Source organism: Megalops cyprinoides, chromosome 5 (genome assembly GCF_013368585.1).
Source record: "Megalops cyprinoides isolate fMegCyp1 chromosome 5, fMegCyp1.pri, whole genome shotgun sequence".
In the NCBI taxonomy this organism is placed as follows: Eukaryota; Metazoa; Chordata; class Actinopteri; order Elopiformes; family Megalopidae; genus Megalops; species Megalops cyprinoides.
Window position 1 is genome coordinate 10985377 of NC_050587.1, and position 20233 is coordinate 11005609.

At 48.8% G+C, this 20233-nt stretch overlaps 1 protein-coding gene across 2 annotated transcripts in view; it reads right to left on the reverse strand.

Annotated features, from left to right (window-relative positions):
* Window positions 1–20233, reverse strand: part of shroom3 (shroom family member 3) — a 32541-nt gene that overhangs the window by 10326 nt on the left and 1982 nt on the right. Inside the window, exons 1-6 of one of the 2 annotated variants that reach the window (XM_036528409.1) lie at window positions 17738–17989; window positions 13980–14111; window positions 6773–9938; window positions 2610–2671; window positions 1266–2066; window positions 336–743 (exon numbers count right to left, since the gene is read on the reverse strand). In XM_036528409.1, coding sequence (XP_036384302.1) covers window positions 336–743; window positions 1266–2066; window positions 2610–2671; window positions 6773–9938; window positions 13980–14111; window positions 17738–17892 — 4724 coding nt within the window. In that variant the 5' untranslated portion in view covers window positions 17893–17989. Of the gene's footprint in view, window positions 1–335; window positions 744–1265; window positions 2067–2609; window positions 2672–6772; window positions 9939–13979; window positions 14112–17737; window positions 17990–20233 lie in introns of those variants that run through there. The other variant, XM_036528410.1, reaches the window with a different exon arrangement.

The following is a 20233-nucleotide window of genomic DNA, read 5'->3' on the forward strand; positions in this document are numbered from 1 at the left end:
TGGTAGAGATATGAGTGCATTAAACCATTACACTTTAATTTTTTTCAAATAAGTTTAAGATATAAGAAATTGCTTTAGGTGGTAGTGTTTCAGGTGTTCACATGAGCGTGAAAGAGCTGTGTCTTCAGATGTTTCTTGAAAATAGTGAGGGAAAATAGTGACTCAGCAGAACGGATGAAAACCATGCTAAAAAAGTCCTATTAGAAACCAGTTTTCACTCGATCGATCCATTGACTGAAACAACACACGAATCCTTATTTTCCTTCATGATTGAGCACAGTAAGCATTGTGCCCATTACTTGTTCCTCAGACTGACAGGTTTCAAACACCCTCACCTGTCCTCCAGCCGACTGCTCCTCCTCCGCTGCAGTGCGGCCCCGAAAGGAAAGATGTCCTCCATCAGATCCATGGTGCTCTTCACTGCCCAGGGGTCCAGGATGGGGGACAGGGACTTGTCCCTGGACACCAGCTCCTTGGCCAATGCTTCCACCCTCAGCTCTTCGGCGGACCTCTCCCTCCGGGTGAGCAGGGGGAACTCCAGCTCCAGGCTTTCCTGGGCCTCGCAGGCCTTGACGCCCTGCGCACCCTCTGCCTCCGAAGAGCCGGAGGGGGACTGGGGTTCTGTGCTCTGGCTGGGTGTGAAAGGAGCTGGTGTGGGGTCGGAGGTCACCGGCGGGGGTGAGAGGTCAGACAACGTTTGCGTGGTCCCTCTGTTGGCAGCTGTGTCGTCCAGGCTGTCAGTGCTGTAGGGGTTTAATATACACACACACACACACACACACACAAATAAGACGTTCAAACAGACCGCATTCTAATCAAACTCAATGTCAAAGTTCAACTCAAATATTAAAGTGATGAAGGCAACATGTTACTGAGCATTTCACCAGCGAGGCAGGATATGAAAAGCACCAGACTTGCAACCACAGGGTTGTTGATTTCTCTCCTGGGTTGGGTACTGCTGTTGCTACTTTGCGCAAAGCGCTTCATTCATGTTGCAGCTTTGAGCAAACCAGAACTGCCTCAGTTAATATTCGACTCTGTGGAAGGATAATATGTAAAAGATGCTATGTGAGTTATGTGAGTCAGCCCCGCCTCTGCTAAGCTACTAATTAGCTCTAGCAATTTCTTTTGCCCTGCAGCTGGAAACTGGTAGATGTGCATTCAGTTCATATTTGAACTTAAAACCCTCTGTGTGCATTGTAAGGGTTTAAGGACCAATTATTAATTCTTTGTGGCACGAAGATTCTGGGACTTTCAAGCTGTACCTGTTCAGCTGCTCTGGTGGAGGAGGAGGTTGGGGCATCTCCATGAACTCCTGCTCTTCTTCTGTGAAGGAGGGCAGCTGTGGGGGTGGAGGCGGAGGCAGGGGGAAGTCCTCGGCGGTGTCTGTTTCCCAAACGGGCAAGGGGGGCGGCGGCGGGGAGGGCAGGGCCGGCTCCTGGAGGAAGACCTCATCGTCGTCCTGTGAGACGTGCGGGGACAGGGGGGAGTGGAGGCTGGACTCAGAGATGCGCAGAGAGGGCAGGGGCCGCGTGGGCGTCAGGGCGGGGCTCTCCGTTTGGGAGGGGTGTCCGTCAGGCCCTGCGGAGGCCAGACTCCTCTCCTCTTCCTCCCTGGGGGGTGAGGCCCCAGCTGCCCCTTGCTCGGGACGTATCTGCGGCCCCGGTCCCGCCCCCGGGAAGTCCTTCAGCGTCTCCTCCGACGCGCTGCTGTCTGCCGAGCCCTGCCTCGTCACGCCCCTCTGGCTTTTCGGGCCAGGCCCGCGGGCCGGCGCCGGGGAGGGGAACAGGCTGCGGGTGAGGGCGTCCAGGGAGGCCTGGCACAGCATGCTGTTGGCCTGCCAGTCCGGATACATGCCGCTGGGCGGGGGCGAGGAGAAGGGGCTGGGCAGGCCCACGGAGGCGGCCAGGTCGGACGCGCTGTGCGCCCGCTGCCGGTCCACGTTCCTCTGCTTCTCCCGCCTTGTCACGGGGGTGTTCTGCTGGGACGGGCCCGAGTTCGGGAGGTACCTCTCAGCTCGCTGCAGGGGCACCGCATATCCTTCCTGCACCATGTTTTCCACTGGCCTGGAAAATGCATAAATCTCATGTTTATGTTCCCTCCCTTAAAATATTCTGAACTCATCCTTTCTTATTACATGTTAACCCATGGGATTTTAGTCCTTATAAGGGGGAAGTGTGTTCAAAACAGTCCTAAAAATTTAGGCCAGGATTACTGGAATGCTACCTTGAAAAGTTCATCATTCCAAAACATAGATACAATGTCTTATTCAATTCAAGTGAAATGAAAAGATTTTATATCTTTACTTTCAATGACTTTAGAAAGCCTCACCTAATTTACACAGTTTTATTTTCATTTTTATTGGGAAATTATGTAAACTACCACTTTACCATAAACAACACCTAGGCCCAGGGAGTTCTTTTTTCTTCTTCTTTTCACTTTTCTTTCTTTTATCAAACATTCCATATATTTTCTACCTGGTGACTCCTTGCAATGTCCAACCAAAACTTTCAATGGGTTTAGTACTGAAGACAGACCTAAGCCTAACCCTAACCCTAACCCAGGGTTTAGTACTGAAGACAGTCCCCCATGAGCACACACATCCCTACCTGCTTGGCAGAGGCTCCTTAGAGAAGATCCCATGCTGTCTGTGGCCTCCTGCCATCACATCCTGAAAACAGATTCAGCTTCAACACACAAGGTAAAAAACCAAAGGGTGGAGGAAACACAACCAAACTAGCTAGTTAACAATTACACAGCCATTCCTTCACGGGGGGCAAGGCATTTCAGAGTTTTGTTTTTTTAGGATGCAATGCTAAGCATATTCCTTTGTGTGTGTGTTATCATTTGCACTCCTGCCATGGTTAAACAGTAACAGTAATAAGTTGATCTGGAGTTACAACATGCATTCCACGATCAGAGCGGCCAAAACCAGCGCTTTAACCTGTCATTTGTCTCGTGAAACGCTGACATGATATTGCGGCTTCACTCATTGAGGCAGCCTGTGTTCAGGCGTCAAGCTGTGACAGTCTCAATGGCATTTTTAAATTTGTTACTAATACAACAACCATGATCTTATTTTTAGTATTTAATAGCTCATGAACAAATATTCCGTGTTAATTAAAAGTGAGATGTTACTAGGGTCATCACTGACAAAAAGGCAGGTGAACAGAGAGAACAGGGAGTGGCCTCCTCTTCAAACCATGACGAATTCTGACCTCTGACTTTGACTGTGAGTTCTGAGGTATTTGAGCTAATTCTGAGTCATTTTGACCTCAGCGGGACCATATCTGCATACTGGAGGAGCTCCAAGCAAAATAAACGACAGGAATATTTGGTAAGGATGTTTCAAAACAAAAAAAAAATGATGTCCATGGGCGCTCGGAGCCGAGGGGCGCCTACAGCGCTGTGTGCCTCGCCGTGATTAGACGGAGAGAGGGCTAATTGTCCCCCGAGATAAACCGCCTCCTTATCCATCCGAAGCATTTCCTGCCGCCAAACTGCTGTCAAGCTCCTCGGGACAGCGGGTTATCTCCCTGCTTCTCCTCCCTCCCTCCAGACGTGAGCCCGGGGGCCTTATCGGGCTGGCATCTCCCAGCGCCCCAGCTTCCAGGGCCAGCTCGGCGGCTCCACGCAGGAAGCGGGGAGCGGCGGGCATTTCCTGTGGGGTGACTCAGGGCAGGAAATGCGATGCTCTGCGGCCGTCCGTTCCCCCCTCAGCACGGTCACACGTCCAGCGGCCATCAAAGAGCTGGCGTGCGGGCTCCAATAAATGCAGATATGAAACTCGCGTCACCGCGCAGCGAGAGGGAATAAACAGTCCAATAAGGTAATGGAGATGCTAACGTGACATCCTTCCCATATACAGTGACGCACTGCACTGCCAACAAAGGGCTGAAAAACGAACTCTGCAAAGTACATCTTAGAAGTTATTCCCAATGAAATTAAGGTAAAGCAGGCAAATAGGACTTGCTGTACCGCAAAGTCACTATCAATAATATGGATTCAACATCCATGCGAGGAAAACAAAAGAAAGCCAAACAGACAGGAGCCACAAGTTATTCCAAGGAGGCATACACAGTTTTAAAGGGGTCTTTTCTATTGGCATAATCACCAGATTACATTATGGGCATCTAGCAGATGCAACGTTTTTCATGCTACCTATGTGTATAAGTGACATTTACTGAAGAAATCTATGGAATCGAACCGGCAACTTTCCAGTGTTGAGTCATGCTCCTTACCACTACGCTACACTGCTGCCTCATGTTATCATGTAGGAAGTAGTGACAATCCAAAAAAAAGAAAGGAAAAAGAAGAAACAGCAAGTCAAGGGCCCTAATGTTTTACAGACTAAAAAACAGGGATACTGCCTATACACAACTATCAGTCTCTAAGTACACCCTGGACCGTTCTGTGTCCAGCTCATCAAACAAAACGAAGGCTGAAGGAGGCTGGGCACGACGCGATGTGCAGCTGTGTCTCTGTGAGCTGACGGGGCAGGGCGGGAGAGGCCTTAATTGGCCCAGAGGACGCCGAGGGCTTGGGCGCGGCAGGGCGTGGGTTGAGCTCTGCGACCCCGTGCGGACGCCAGAGGCTCAGGGGGCCTCTCATCCCATAATGCCGAGTTCGTCCGCGGGCCTGCAGTCAGGCGCAGCTGCGTTAGCCGCGGAAACGGGGGATACTAGCAACACCCAGCGGGGCTAAGTCGCACCCCTGGAAGCTACGCCTGCGCTCCAGCGCTAGCATGATCTCAGTGTGTGAGTGACTGGACAATCGCCGAACGTCGAATGAGATCACTTCTGTTTTCAATTTTTTCGCATTCTTAAAACAAGAACTAAGCGATTCGTTGACACTTTTTTGTGCTGTCATACATATGATTAACCTTTCAAACCTGACAGCAGAAAGTATTCCGTTCCAGCTCCTCTTTAGTCTTAAAAGAATGTTTCACGTCCAACTGGGGTGGTGGTGTAGCATAGTGGCAAGGCGCAGGGCTTGTAACCGAAAGGTTGCTGGTTCGATTCCCTGCTGGAGCACTGGCATTGTACCCTTGGGTAAAGTACTTAACTCACAATTGCCTCAGTAAATATCCTGCTGTATAAATGGGTAGCATGTAAAAATTGTAACCCATGTAAGTCACTGAATAAGAATATTTGCTAAATGGCAATAATGTAATATCTAAAGAAGACAGAAATAAGATGTTCAAATACATGAAGGGAAAACTAGTTTCTGAGAGCCACATGTACTGAGGAAAATGACAGAATCCAGACAGTGTCTTTTTTCTGATGCACTTGGAGCACTGAGGAGAGATGAATGCAATCCCACAGTGCACCACAGCAGAGGAAACAGACAGGACAGGCACGTTTCCACTGACGTCCACCCACTCACTTGCAGGTGCCTCTTCCCCATGTCAAAACCCAGCCTACTTCAGTGGAACAAAGCCAGCTGCATTCTGCTTGCATAAACTCCTGGTCACTACCAGCAAACGACAAAGTTCAGACTCAAACCCAGGTCTGAACTGCGGGAACCAGCCCTTGCAACACAAGCGCCTTAACCAACAGCCACCTAGGAGCCCCTGGATTGCGTCTTAGAGGAGCTTTTCACAGTAGTTTAGTTTCCAATGAACCCACCCAGTTTAATATCTTTTGAAAGATATGTTTTGATTTGTTGTGTTTACACTTGCAAGCATACAGATATATCAAGTGTACTCAGACTAACAGTCAGGGTTCATCTGCGTACTTCAACAGTGTCTGGTCCGTCAGCGTTTATGAACACAGAGATAGAGCAATCACTGTGATTCAGAATCTTAAGTTAACTGTCTGGCAATGTACGCTAGTACCCCATATCGTTCACAGCAGAAATTCACTCCGTATCGGCACAAATACCAGAGATAACTGTAAAAGCTGGCTTATCAAGATGTCAACGATTGCTGGTTTATTGGCATAGTGCTCGGCCATGCTTTACTCGTTACTTGTTTATGAAAAATGATGTAACTGACGAGGAACATTACAAGACTGTCAAGAAAGGTCTTCTAAAAGGTCACCTTAATCAATTTCTCAGTATTGCAGATGCTCACTCAGGCTGTGGAGGAGATAACAAGTCTGACTGCAAGAGACTACTTTGTCTGCAAGGAACCCAACGTTACGTAGCTGGTGAAATTCTACTCTGAAGTGTAATGCTCCTGGTACTGCTCACAGTATTTCACAGTGTGAACTGCTGCCAGCTGTAACGTTACTGCAGTTGAATCTTGCTACAATACTCTGTTCTCTGTATGCTTACAGCTCGAAATGAACACACACAATGGTCAATTATTGCCAACTTGACTGTTGGCAAGGCAATTTCCTTTTTGGATCAATAAAGTATCTATCTATCTATCTATTGGTTAGAGAGGAACTAAGATCTTTGCATGTTCACACATTTTCCAAACAAACTGAACTGAGCTCACTTCAGTTGTCTCAAATTAACTTGTGTGTTCACGCTACTGTCCAAACTATATGCACTATACTTGATCTAAAATTGTAGCATGAATGTGCCTGAAGTTGTTACAGACCTTTGTATGGAAAAAAACGTTTTGCCATTGAGGTGCAAAGCTTTATCAGTTGTGTACATTTGTCTGACATGTGAACAGGAGTAGGGGGATTGTTTATTTAGAGCTTCAGAACCAATGTATTTGATATATGTTATACACCTATTGAATGACAGATTTCAAAAGGATTTCTTCAAATTTACAGGGCTCAGTATGGAACAGTGATGGAAGAAAAAGGTGAACACATACCTGATTGAGTTTCTCTGCAGAGGGTGAGGATCGAGATCTGAAGTGCTGGGGAACAGCCCTCTCCTCTGAACGGTCCAGCAGGTCCTCCGCTGAGGCCGACTTCCCAGAATTCCTTGCTGGGCCAGCCCTCTCAAAAGCCCCGTCACGGGTCTGAGGGAGCCGCTGGGTCGGGGCAAGCGGGGATGTTTTGTCCAGCTCCCGCTCAGAACTGACGCCCCCCTGGGATCTCTCCCGAGGCCTGTGGGCGGAGGAGGCGGAGGAGGTGGACCCGGAGGAGGACGGAGGTCGAGTGTGGTTCCTGTCGGAGTAAAAGCAGCCCTGTAGGCCGGGGGGCAGAGTAGAGGAGATTCGGCCCACCCCGGGGTGACCGCCGGAGCGAGGAGGCCCAGCGAGCTCCAGCTCCTGCAGGGAGGCCAGGCTGGAGGTGGAGGACAGGCTCTGAGAGTCGGAGGAGAAGGGGGAGGGCTGCAGGTAGGCACTCTGGGGACGCTGGCTCCTAGCCGCCCGCCGGCCCGTTTTGCGCTCCATGTACTCGGCCAGGGCGTCCTGCTGGAGCTGCTTCAGATCTGGGCGGGAGGCGGCGGCAGCGGGACCCGGGCGGGGGCCAGCGCTCCTGTGAGCCGCCAGCTCAAACAGTCTGCGCTTGTCCGCTACGCTGGTCTCAGGGAAACTGAGTTGCTCGGCGCCCTTCCCCTGGGAGCTGGCGGAGCTCTCAGCGTCTGACACCCCCACCTCGTGCATCTTCTCCGGCTCTGAGTAGGAGCGCTTCTTCTGCTCCAGGGTGAGGCGCTTGCGTCCCCCGATCCGAGCGACGGGAGGACCAACCGGGGGGACACGGGGCAGCTCCGGGGGACAGGTTGTCCCGACATCGGGGGTTACGATGTGCCTCTCTTTTGGGGCGTGCGGGAACACCACAGCAGGCTTGGGCAAAGTCTTGGGGGCCTTCCTCTCCAGGGACATGTGCTTGCCGAGGGCAGGAGAGTCGATGCTCAGGTCTTTCCGCCTAAAGGAGGTGGACCTCAGGACCTTATCCTGGGCGCCCTTGATGCTGTCTCTGTAGGCGGAGTTGAAGGAAGTGTCCTGGAAGGTGCCCAGGATGTCCTGCAGATTGTCCCTCCAGTGGAAGTCTTTGCCATTCTCTTCACCCAGCTGGAAGGTGCTTTTGCTCCTCTGCAAAGCCATGTCTTTGTCCCAGAGGTTTCTGGGAGTGAGCTTCTCTCTACCCTGACCCCTCTGAAGTGACTCAACATCTGAGAAGTACTGCTGTTGCTCCCTGTATTCCACAGGGTCCACCGCACTGTAGCTCTGGGATCTGAAATGGGCTGAGACCTTGGGCATCTCCTGACCCCTCCGGCCCCCTTCGCCAGGGAATGAGCTCTTGGCCACAGAAGTGGGGCCAGACTGGACGGAGCCGTGTCTGGGGTAGTCAGCGTGGCTGCTGCTCTGACTACGCGGCTTCCCTTGCTCATGGTGACGCTCGAAGCGGGTCACCTTCTCCAGCACGGAGACACGTGCGGGGGGTGCCTCCTCGCCCCTCCCGCCCCGGGAGCTGCACTGGCTCAGGGTGCTTTCCGGGCTCGCAGCCCTCTGCACCTCAGCCAGTGCGTTCTCCAGCCGGGTCAAGGGGTGATCCTGCTGCAGGGTGCCTGGGTCGAAAAAATTGCTGACGCAATTGCTCCTCTGGCTTTGAGAAGTGCCGCGACCGCTGCCCTGGGAGCTCTGGATGCTGACATCTCTGGAGCCATCAAAGCCGGGTCTGCCTTCAGGCAATGCAAAGTCGTTCTGCTGGTGGGTGGCGTCCGCATGATGGATCCTTTCAGCGGGCCTGAGCTGCTCCTCCTCCCTTGTCTGTCTGCACCTCTCCTCGTTTTCAGCGCCCTGGAGGTGCCTCTGCCTTTCTCGGTTCGTTTGTACCGGAGTGTACGGATCCCTCCTGTAGGTGTGCTCCTGGCTATGTGTCTGGGGCGCGCCGTGCGCCTCGGCCCCAGGCTTGAAATGAGGCCTGTAGAGACCGCAGCCCGGTTGTGCTTCCTCCTCCCGCCGCCTGTCTTTCTGGTGTGCCTGCAGTTTTGGTTGAGGAAAGCAGGGGGGCTGGCCGGCAGTGGAGGAAGTGCTGCTTTGGTATCCATTCTCCACGGCCGGACCGTCCACGCTCACTCCCATGCCCCAGTCCCCATGGGAAGTGCCCCTGCTTTCCTTAGCCAAGGCTGGGTACACGCTGTTGGAGCTGGGGCAGCAGGAGGGCGCCTGGGCGAAGTGCGGCTTGGGCGGGGGCACCTGGTAGATGCCCGTGGGCAGCATGACGCGCCCTGAGGGCGGGGCTTGCGGGATGCCCTGTCTGGGCCTGGTGGTGGGGCTGCTCTCAGGGCTCTTCTCCACGAGGGTGTGGAGATGCTGGCCCTCGGCGGCGAACAAGGACTTCCCGGAGGACACCGAGCCACTGGAGTGGTGCCAGGACCCCTTCTGTAAGGCCCTCATGGACCGGGCCTGCTCCAGGCTGGACCACGAGCTGGGCCTCTCGTGGCTCCTCTCGTGGTTCCTGATGGCCGCATAGCTGTCACTGCGCAGCGGCGGCGCCGGCGCCCCCTTCAGGCTCTCGTAGGAGTTGTGCTGCGGCTTTGAGCCCCACGCGGGCCCCAAGCTGTGGCGGCTGGGCACCGAGGCGGTGCTGCCGCCACCGCCGCTGCTGCCGCTGCTGCTGCTGCTGCTGTTGCGATGGCCCCGGACCGCCTCCCCGTGCGCCCTGCCCTCGCCCCCGTGCAGGAGGGCCACCGGGTTCACTTCGTGCTCCTCTGAGATGCCCTGCTGGGGGTCGTAGACGGTACGCACGTAGCGGATGTCGGCCTGCCTCAGGCCCTCGGGGCCACGCTGCTGCGGCGAGAGCATGCTCTCCATGGAGTAGGAGCGCTCTTTCCCCAGGGGCAGGCCGGCCGCGGCGGGGTACTCCGGGATGCTGGAGCTGGTGGAGAAGGAGCTGTAGGCCGAGTCCCTCTTGCTGTGCAGGTGGTCGATGCTGCCGGAGGACTTGGAGGGCGACAGCTGGTGGCAGGAGCTGTAAGCCGGGTGACCGTGGTCCAGGCTCTCCATGCTCCCCCGGGAGCTGTACTGGTCCGGGCTCTTCCGCAGGAACCCGGTCTCATAAGTGGAAAGGTCAGTGGTGGAGGCACTGAACAGGAGAGATTAAACAGCCATTTAACAGACCGTGACAGCAGGACATCACGCCATTAATACAGTAAAGAACCTGTAAGCGTTGGTGGGAGCTATAATGAAGACAGGAGCTTTCTAGAGTTACAATATAACCATAACATAACGCATAACATATATCTATTTTTTATTATACAATCATTTATCAAGCAGCCTTAACCGTGGTGACATGCTACATGACATTTGCACAAACACAACATCAAATGCAAAAATCAATATCCAAAACAATAAGAATTTGTAGAATAGTGCAAGAACTCCTTAATATTACAGTTATAAAATAAAAAAAAAATGTTGAGTGTCATGTTGGCCCTCAGGTAGGTTCAAGCTGTACTTTTTATTTGCAATCATGCACTTTGGCAGTATTAATAATTGTTAGACTCTTGGAGTGACATCAAAGAGGCACCTTGGTTTTTAGTCATTGATTGCTTCACTATGTAAGAAATGATATTGTTTTCACAGTATACTTAATTACCTTTATCACTCAACAGTTTCTCCTATCAAGGAACACACTATACTATCACTGCAATATTAAATACCCTCAAAATCAACTGCTACTGTAGCTACAAGATAATATGACACTTCTACAGGCTTGACAACACTACCAGGAGTACTAAAATTAGTTGTTCTCCTTGTGATACAGTTGTCGCCTTGTGTGTGATCTCCAAAGACACTCATCACAAGGTCACCTAAATCAAACCATTTCTGGCAGAGTACGCCAAGGATGAAATTATTCATTGTCAGCACTTTCTTCTGGCACAAGCCACGGGATGGAATCCTGCACCTATTTGATGTGTGCATGGATACGTGATGTGGAATAGTTCATTAAAGCTAGTTAACTTGGAATGGGGACACTTCTTACAACCATGCTAGTTGTATTTTGTATTTTGCACATATGCATTGCATGTTTATGTAAAATAACAAATCAAAAAAATCCAAGTAGCCCCTTGCACCACTTTGTGGACCTGCTGTTCCCAGTTTCCAGAGTGGGGATGAATGTAATGTACTGTAATGCTGTAAAGAGGAGTCTTTTTCTACTCTGTGAGGAACATATGAGACATATGTTGTTTCTCATGACAAAGACTGTGTGTTACAAGCGAACAAATTTGTATCTTGTGATCTGAGGGGGTCGAGCCCTCATGCTAAAAGGGGTTACGAACTGGGGGGCCCTTTCCACCTCCCCTGTACAGTACTGTCTCAGTTTCACGTAATGGCTCAGGTTGTGCTGAAGAGCAGATAAGCCAATCCTGGATCAGTTGTTAGAGGCCGAAAGTACAGCACCTCCAGTGTATCTGTGTAACAGGGCTGCTGAGACCTACAGATCTGTGTTTTGCTTCTGGGAAGGGCAGTAGGCGGTCGACTTTTCAGAAGCAACAATTAATGTGACGTCAAGGCTCCCGCCAGCACAATCTCTCCTGTGGGATTGCTCAGCCATCCATGCTGAACTCAATTACAGCTCCTCCATTCCATGGGATGGGCTGCAAAAGGCTCCCCCACACTGACAAACTGACTACAGGCAAAGCTGTGCAACCGGCGTCCAGTGGCGTTCCCAACATGGCCGCCGCAATAGGTATCTAAGGGAGCAGAGGTGTCACCTGGAATTTCCCTCACTGCTCCCTGTCGAAGTGCGTCAACATCTAACGAGCTTCAAGGGTTACTCAGCTTCTGTAATCTCGTGTACAGATAGCCACTGAACATCTCTGATAATCATCAGAATTCCTTAATTACAGCAATTACGCTTAGTCAAAGGAAACACAACAAACTTTTTGGATGAAAGATTACTGCGGTAAATTGCTCAAATTTTTTGTTGTTGTTTATTCAACCAAACTGTTATGTTTGGTTTATAGCCTAGGCCACTTGTACAAAATGCCATAAATTTTGCTTCAGGAATGACATTCTGCAAAGGAGATAAAGAGATAGGCCTAAAGGTTTGCACTGGATGTTTTAAATGAGCAATCTCCACCAAACACAAGAATAACATTGAGAACTTTGTACTTTTACAGAGCACTGTATTTGAATGAGTCTTTCTCATACACACTGTATGTTTAAAGGCTATGGTAATGTAGGCCTACAGTCTGTATTCTGGCATTCATGTAACCTTTAACTTCTTAGTCATCAGGGCAGAAGATAAATGATCATACTTGCGAGTCATTTCACTGATTGATTCCCATGTACACTTTAGTGCTTCGACATCTAATTCCAGTAGCCAACTTTGAGTAATTACTTGGCTAATCAAACATGAGCATTTGGAAAAGGCGGTTAGCTTGTTAGCAAGCCCTTTTGCACGTGACTTATTTTATGTTATATAGCACGCATGTTATGTTACATGGTTCGTTATGTTTTCATTAGCATTATTAAAATTCCCATAGTTTTCACCACTGCATTTACTATATTTTTAAGGTTAAATCGTTGTTTCCTCAAAGCTAACATTAGCTAGAATTTTTCCAATCTAGTGTTTCAATTGCACTGGTTTGACTGTACGCACTAAACAGCTAATCACACCGGTGTGACCGTACGCACAAAAGGACTAGTGAACACTACTCTACATTACAGGCAAGATACTTATGCTCTATTGCAGGCTAATCTACAGCACAGATTTACATTTAACATATGAGGTGGCAATTGCCTTACTCTGCAAATTTAACCACTGAAATCTGATAATAATCAGCCATTTCTTAGAGTTTGCCTATATAGATATTGGCTATTCCTGAATGCTCCTCAAAAAACCCCTACATATCATGTGTATACGTGGCAGACAAGATAACTGACTCCTGGTCAATAGAGTATCAAGCAAACCTTTATGGTCTCAACGTGATCCTTCATGCAGAAAGAAGAAGATAAGGGAGCTTCACTGCACCCCCATGTGTCAGTCACACTTCAGCATAGTACAGACATTGGAACAGGAGCACATATTACACATATGCCTCCAGACCACATATACAGTATAGCCAGTGTTTATGAAATGAGCTACATAGCTTGGAGAGCCACAAGACACAGTGACTGGAACTGCAGAACCAAAAAAGCTATTATAAATATTGAAATAAATTAAAAGAAACGATGAAAAACATCAATACTGAGGCTGTAGAGGTAGAGAAGTAGAGACCAGGATATTAGCAATTTCCTGTTTACAGTATCTGCCTACTTTAAGATGTGCAATACTTCATGTGTATTTAAATGTCAAAAACACATTTCCTTGAAATGTGAAGTACATGCAGTTTCATACACTGTACTTAATGTTCATATTTAACATTCTTTTGTAAGGCGCATTATGTTGGTCATGTGTGACTGGTCAGGGTTTTTCACTGACCTCTATAACACTGCTGTCTGAATGCAGTGGCAAATGGCTGTCTGCCCTGCCCTACATGAAATATATATAGCACATATTCTTCATGTGCAAATATTTTTTACATAGTTAAATATACCTTACTATATGACTTTTTCTTTTAAAAACGATCCTATATGCGTTCAATCTTTATGGAATACAAGCTGCATGAAGCCATATAAGATGTACTCTTGTGTTGTACTCTACCTCACTTGTAAGTCGTTTTGGATAAAAGTGTCTGCCAAATGAATACATCTAATAAATGTAACTGAAATGAGGTAGTCCTTTGCCACACAATTCATGATTAAGTGTCAAGATAAAACATGATTTACTATATATAGGTAAAACTGATGAGGTCCCTGGTCTTTTGTCCGGTTGAATATTCTACAGACGAGATGGCACAGTGCTGTTTTTTGGCAGCGGTTGCAGAATGGGTCCGTGACTGAGCAGACAGACCCAAAGTGACCTCATATCTCAGTCACCTCGTTCCCTGTTGCTGTGGGCCTGTTCTGCAGAGTGCAGGGCTCCCAAAGATGGCCGGCTTCACACAGAAGCGCTGTGCTCTCTTTCATCCACCCGCTCTTTGTGTTTGGGCTCGCCGGAGAGCCAGGTGGAGCGGCTGCCCACAGACAGACAGCAGGCCTTTGTTTTTCCCCCTCGTCAAGGGGCCACAGTCATACTAACCTGGAGTGGTAGGTCTGGTGCCAGGGAGCTCCCATGCTGCCCTGGGATACCTGCATCATGCTGGAGTCCGGCAGGCCCTCCCCAAGTTTCGTGGAGTGCCACGAGTGAGGCCGTGACACCGGTTCGCTCCGTCTGCGGAAACAACATGGTGGAGGAGCAACTCAGCAAACAGGGCAGATGGATGCACATGGACGCGCATATTATCAAGAAAAACTATCACTGTTATAGTATTTACTCTCACTTGAAGTCACTTACTGTAACCTTTAAATTAACATGTTTAGGTATTGCTACAGCCCTGCTGTTATACGAGACATGGCAAGCAATTTTGAAAGGGACCGAGAACCATACCGTGCAGTCTATGGCCGCCATATTCAATCACACACACCAGCCCATAGGTCTGTACAATATAAGTTAATTCAATTGCGTAGATCTGAAATTGATTTGAAAGCTATTTCAAAGGAACAATAAGTACAGAATGCCGTTTTCCAAATTTCAGCAAATCGAACAGTTCATGAGAAAATATTGCACTGTATGCTATAACACTGATACAAATCAGCAAAATAGGTACAGTTCAATGACTCGTGCCACCCATGTATGATGTGATACAGTACATATACCTCACATTTCATTGTGATTGGCCCAACAGTTGTCATTTCAGACCTTTATTTCCATATTACGTAAAAATGTTTGAAATTGTGTAGTAATGTGAGTAACTTCTAAAAAGGATTACCATGAGAACAGACTGGGGAAAGCAGTATGCCAATATGCCAAACATTGTATGAGGAGATATCATTAAAGTGATTTTAAAATCCAAAGAATTACATTGTAAGTAGACTTAATATCACAGATTAATGTCTGTAAGTCTAATATAGCGAACCTCACATATACACCAAGATCATCTTCTTTTGGGTCTCCTTATATGGGATTTCATTCCTTTTGGCATTTTTTATTCCATTTATTTTTCATATAAACAAGATTAATGACTCTATGTCGCAGAAGTAAGTTTAGAATTCAGAGTTTAGAATTAAGATAAAATCCAAAATCCAACATGGCAGCTGTTTTTCCGATGTGAAAAACGAATCTTCTGTACTGACCCCCTTAAATATCTTAAAAAATAACAACTGGGTGCCAACAGTCCTCTTGTACTTGGCCCTTTATCACAGTTTTCTGAGCCACCCTTTACAGACAGACACTGACACTGCATACACATGTCTTGGAGGTGTCCAGACAGCCATTGCAAAACAACCCAGACATAATGAACAAGAAGGACCCTCTCACTAATGCTTTATCTTCATTAACCAAATAACCCCACATACCATTTATATCATATCATACCATCAAAGCACACTGATAAAGCAAGGGGTCAAAGGGTGGAGCATAAACTATATTTGCCATTCATATTAATTTACAAATACACAGGTATGTGTAATTATGTAGAGTTCCTATGTTGAGGGGCGGCAGGTAATAGTTAACATTAGCAGTGAGCCAAATGTTATCTCAACGGTATTTTAATAGCCGTCACGTAAGTAGACAATCAGACGCTGGGAGGACACAGAGGTATATGAATCACCTTTGCCTGAGAGAAGAACAATGGACTGTAGTTTGCAGAGAATCAGAAACAGCTGAATAGTACTCCTGAGTTGGGTTATGATCACAGTTAGTCACCCCACTACAAAATTATGTAATTAATAGGTTGGATTTTTGAATCTCGGAATAGCAAGCCAAGTATCTGTGCAGGAGAATCCAAGCCTTTGTGCATACGCTTCTCTGGTACATTTCCAACATCAACCGCTTTGTTTTTCAAGACGCAAAAAGCAGCTACATCGCCTCCAACCCAAACACACGCACATCTCTAGCAAGTATCAGCTGTCCTGTTCTCACAATAAATGCTTTGCAGACTGCACTGGCAAATATCTCAGCTGACCACCAGACTGTTTTACTGATCTGCTCCAGATAATGTTATGCTACAGTCCAGGGACATCAGCCTTTACAAGAAGCAAGCGAACTCCGCAAGAAGCAAGCAACACCGGCCAGCGTATGGGATAAATACAGTGCTTCATATGATGGTCAGAGATTACTGGTGGCCAGATTGGAGAGTCGAGTTCAGTTGAGGAGGCCCTAGTGTTGGACGGCAAGGAAACCTTTATATTGGCCCCAACTCTCAGAGATGTATCTACACCCTTTAGTCAAAGTGTTCCCAAGGTGGTTTGAAGAGTGCATCTTGTCTTAAAGGGAAAGAAAAATGATTTCTCATGTTTAAATCCTGTCACTGTCACAGAACCGCTACACAAGGAACAGGCTGAAGAATGTAACAGCATTCTTTGGATGGTAATTTTCTGAACTTATTCCAATGCAAAGAAAATTGGAGCAATTTTTGATATACAAAACTTACTTGAGTTGTACCAAGCCACTGCCTCCGCAGACTACTCTTTGAATCATCTCAAAATATGCTTAACCATTAGCTCCTGAGGAAAACTAAGACATATACTGGCATTTTAACAGTCTTTGTCAGCATCACGGAGGAGCACTGCGCACTTCATGTGTGATAAGAGAACACATAATAACACAGAATTACAAGGTGAACTTTAAAGTTTTCCCTACGCTTCAATAATGTGTGGACCTCCTGGATGTCAATGAGAAAAGTGTTCTCGGGAAACTATATATTGTAAAAAACGTATTTACATTTATATTTTTTTAAATCAGTGAAAGATGGAAAAAAGAGATCGGAAGTGTGGCATATAAGGAGACGTGCAGTAGACATTGGGTGGGGTTTGCTGCAATCCTCTAAACAGTTAGAAAAAGGGACATTATGTGCCTTTATTCACAGGGGAAGACAGAGGAAGGCAGGACTGCTCTGCGGACGGGAGACACGCGGCAAAGCAGGTCTTCAGAGCAGAACCATCAGGGTCCAGATGTTTTGCCAGAATGCAGGGGTTTAATGCATTGGAAACCCATCTCATTCACACCAAATTATCACTGCCACATTCCTTTACTTCCTTTACTTCCCAAGTAATCCTTTCAGTACTGAGTTAGAATGCTTAGAAATGACAATATTGTATTATGTAACACATGCAAAGGGGCTCACAGTCTGACAGAAAATTCAACATGTAGCTTGTCTGTTACTACGGAGTCCTTCAAAGCAGGAAAAGAGTTGCGCATCACCTTCATAGGAATCTAACTCACAATAGTTTTCTGCTTCCATACATAAGAGGTAAAATCACTGAGGTCTGTTATGCTACAATGTGGAATTTATGTAATGAAAGCTTTAAAACAAAGAACGTGGAGAGCACACATGAAAGCCCTGGTATCTAAGGAGAGAAACACCACATCTAACAAATTACTACAGTATTATGTTGACTTAGCAGACAACCTTATCTAGAATGACTTAGATAGTTTACATATCATCTGTTTTATACAGCAGGAGAGCCAGAGAAGCACTTTTGATTAAGTAACATGCTCACGGGTGCATCACTAGAGAATCAAACCAGCAACCTTTAGCTAACAAGCCCTGCTACCACTGCAGGTACAAGTTGTGGCATACAAGAATTTAGTGATAAGGAAAAGGATGCCAAAAGACAATATTCGTGCACAAATTGTTTTGTTATTTCATCATTCTTAATAAGCAGGAATGCTGACAATTGTCCACAACAACTGGTACGAATAGTTTGTTTTACCCCATCCCTATTCAGGAGTATAGACAGTGTCTCCCTGGTGATCAGAAACCCTCCACAGCCTCCCGCCCCTGGCGACGCCGTTACCTGGCCGTGAACCTCAGCACCTTGGAGATCAGACCGGTCGCCAGGCTGTTGACACTGGTCTCCGAGGGGGCCTTGCAGAGCGCGCCCTCGGACCGGTCGACCGCCTTGCTCTTCCTGCGAAGCTTCCTCCGGTAGAAGGAGCCCAGCAGCTCCATGGTGCCCCGGCGTTTCGGCGGCTACACTGGACTGGCGGGCAGGGCGAGGGCGGCGTGGCAAGGCCACCGAGACGCAGCGCTCATTAGAGCAGGCAATTAAGCGTCATTACCCTGCGCATGATAAAGCACTGTGTAAACATCCTGCCCCAACGGTGGGGAGGAGCTCAACCAACGGCAAGGGACCTGAGAGAGGAGGGAGAACGAGCCCCAGAGCTTTTGGGCGCGTTTTTTTTTTTTTTAGCCACAAACCGATTTGAACGCTCCGAGGGAAACTGAACACATGACAGCATGTGGTCACCCCACGGAACAATGGCGGGTTCTGTGCGCCCTTCCCTCCTCGTCTCTGTCTGTGTCGTTCAACACGTGGCTCTAATTTTACCCATCAAAAGGATCCACCCCCAAGGACAATTTTTTCAGTGCTGGGGAGATGATGTCGGGCAAAAGAAAAACACAACAACATCTGCTTGCCATGACTGTTGTCCAGCTTTGCTTTGTGTTTCTATAGCACTGGTATGTTGGTTAGTTTTCAGTGGGCACGTGCATTGTGAGATGATGCTTCTCACCCCCTGTACAGCACATTAGGGCACCAGGCACAGTAATTGCCGATCCTCGTGATGACATACGTGTGTGAAACCCGACACCTGACCGCACACCGCTGACCGTAGCGCCTGTGCACAGGAAGCAGAGTGAAGTGGAGGACAAAGCCGTGCCGCCAGCTCCTCATTCAGGTGCAACAAAAAAAGGGACGGATTTCCGTGTCCCGTCCCAGGATTCCCAAGGGGAGGTGGGGGTCCCCTCCCGGCGCTCCCATGAAACCCAACCTGCCGGAATGTGCAGCGGCGGTGCTGGGAAAGAGAGGAGCTATCGCAGACGCCGGGGCCTGCCGAGCCTCATTCAGCGTCGCCCGAAATCCCATTGAAGGCCTATTCTCTGTCACCTCTGCAGAGGCCAGACGACCGGGGCGTGGGCCGCGGAAAAAAAGAAACCTTATCTGCCTCTGTGGAAACATAGTCAGCCCGATGTTTTGATCTGTGAGGAAGCTGAAATTGGAGAGGGGATAAGACAGAGGAGGTGGGGGGGGGGGAGGGGCAGAGGGAGTGGGGGGGAGGGGGGGGGGGGGGGGGTTGGGTGCGGTCCGGACAGCCGGAGGGGTGTCGGTCTCCACACTGTCCGGCAAACGACCTAACCCTCAGGGACGGGGGGACGGGGGGTGGATGCTATCAGCAGGGATGGAGCGCTCTGAGGATCAGCACAGACGTACAAGATTTTCTGAGGTAAATTCCACTGTGTGAAGCAATGTGCTTTCGTTATGATGCACCCTTCAAAAGAATGCCGATCAGTGGGAGTTTGGCTCTCTTACTCACTAAACCTGCAATCGGATGAGCATTTTTCCAGCTAAACTTTAGCTTATCTCATCAGAAGTGGAAGCATACTCCTAAAAATACTTCACGGAAATGCTATAATCCCATATCCAGTCAGCGATATACCAATGACATCACATTACATTAAGACATTCCTACATTTGACACGTCTCCTCCTTGCGAAGGTGTTAAATCAGTGTGTGGCAGCCATACAGCTGTACAGCAGGGACTCAGAATGTGTTCATGTTTCACCTCATCTGACACTGAGGGCCGTCCCATGATGCTCCTTATCACCTAGCACTCCAGCTCCTCATGTAGAGTGCAACTGTCTGACCTTCAGCCTCCAACGAAGGGGAGGACTGGACTCCACCCAACATGAAAATGCTAGAGTGCCCTCTTCCCTCTCCACTGGCTGTGTGTTGTTCACTGAGAGAGATGTAGGAAGACTGGAGGAGGGGAGAGGTGGGCGCGGATTTGCCGTGCCCTGAGCTTGCTCAGCGCGATCCCCCCCCCAAGCACGGATGTGAATATTTACACATCGCCTGTCCTTGCGCCCAGTCCTCTGAGGGAGCAGTGAGCCGCTCCCTGTCACTGTCTCCCCATCTGTTAAGGAGGGGGACGTGCATGCCTTCTCCCCCCGCTCCACCAATGAGCACCGTAGAGATGTAAACCCAAAGACAGGCCCCTCGCTTCCCTCACACGGGCCTTCACCCTACGGCCAGCGCGCCATCTGTCGGAACAGATTTACCAAACTCGCTCACCCAACAGAGCGCGGCAACCAGGGCTATGCACATTCCTCACATCTGAGATATGGCCCCTCCGCTCATTGAAGCAGCCAGAGCCTCTGCCCAGCAGCACCAGCGAGGCTGTGAGTCCTAGCGAAAGCTGAGAAATCGCCCACGCTACTCATTTTCCTCCTCTTTCGTGTTGCCAACGTTGTGCTATCCCGATGCAGACGTGAGGGCACTATCAGCACCGGC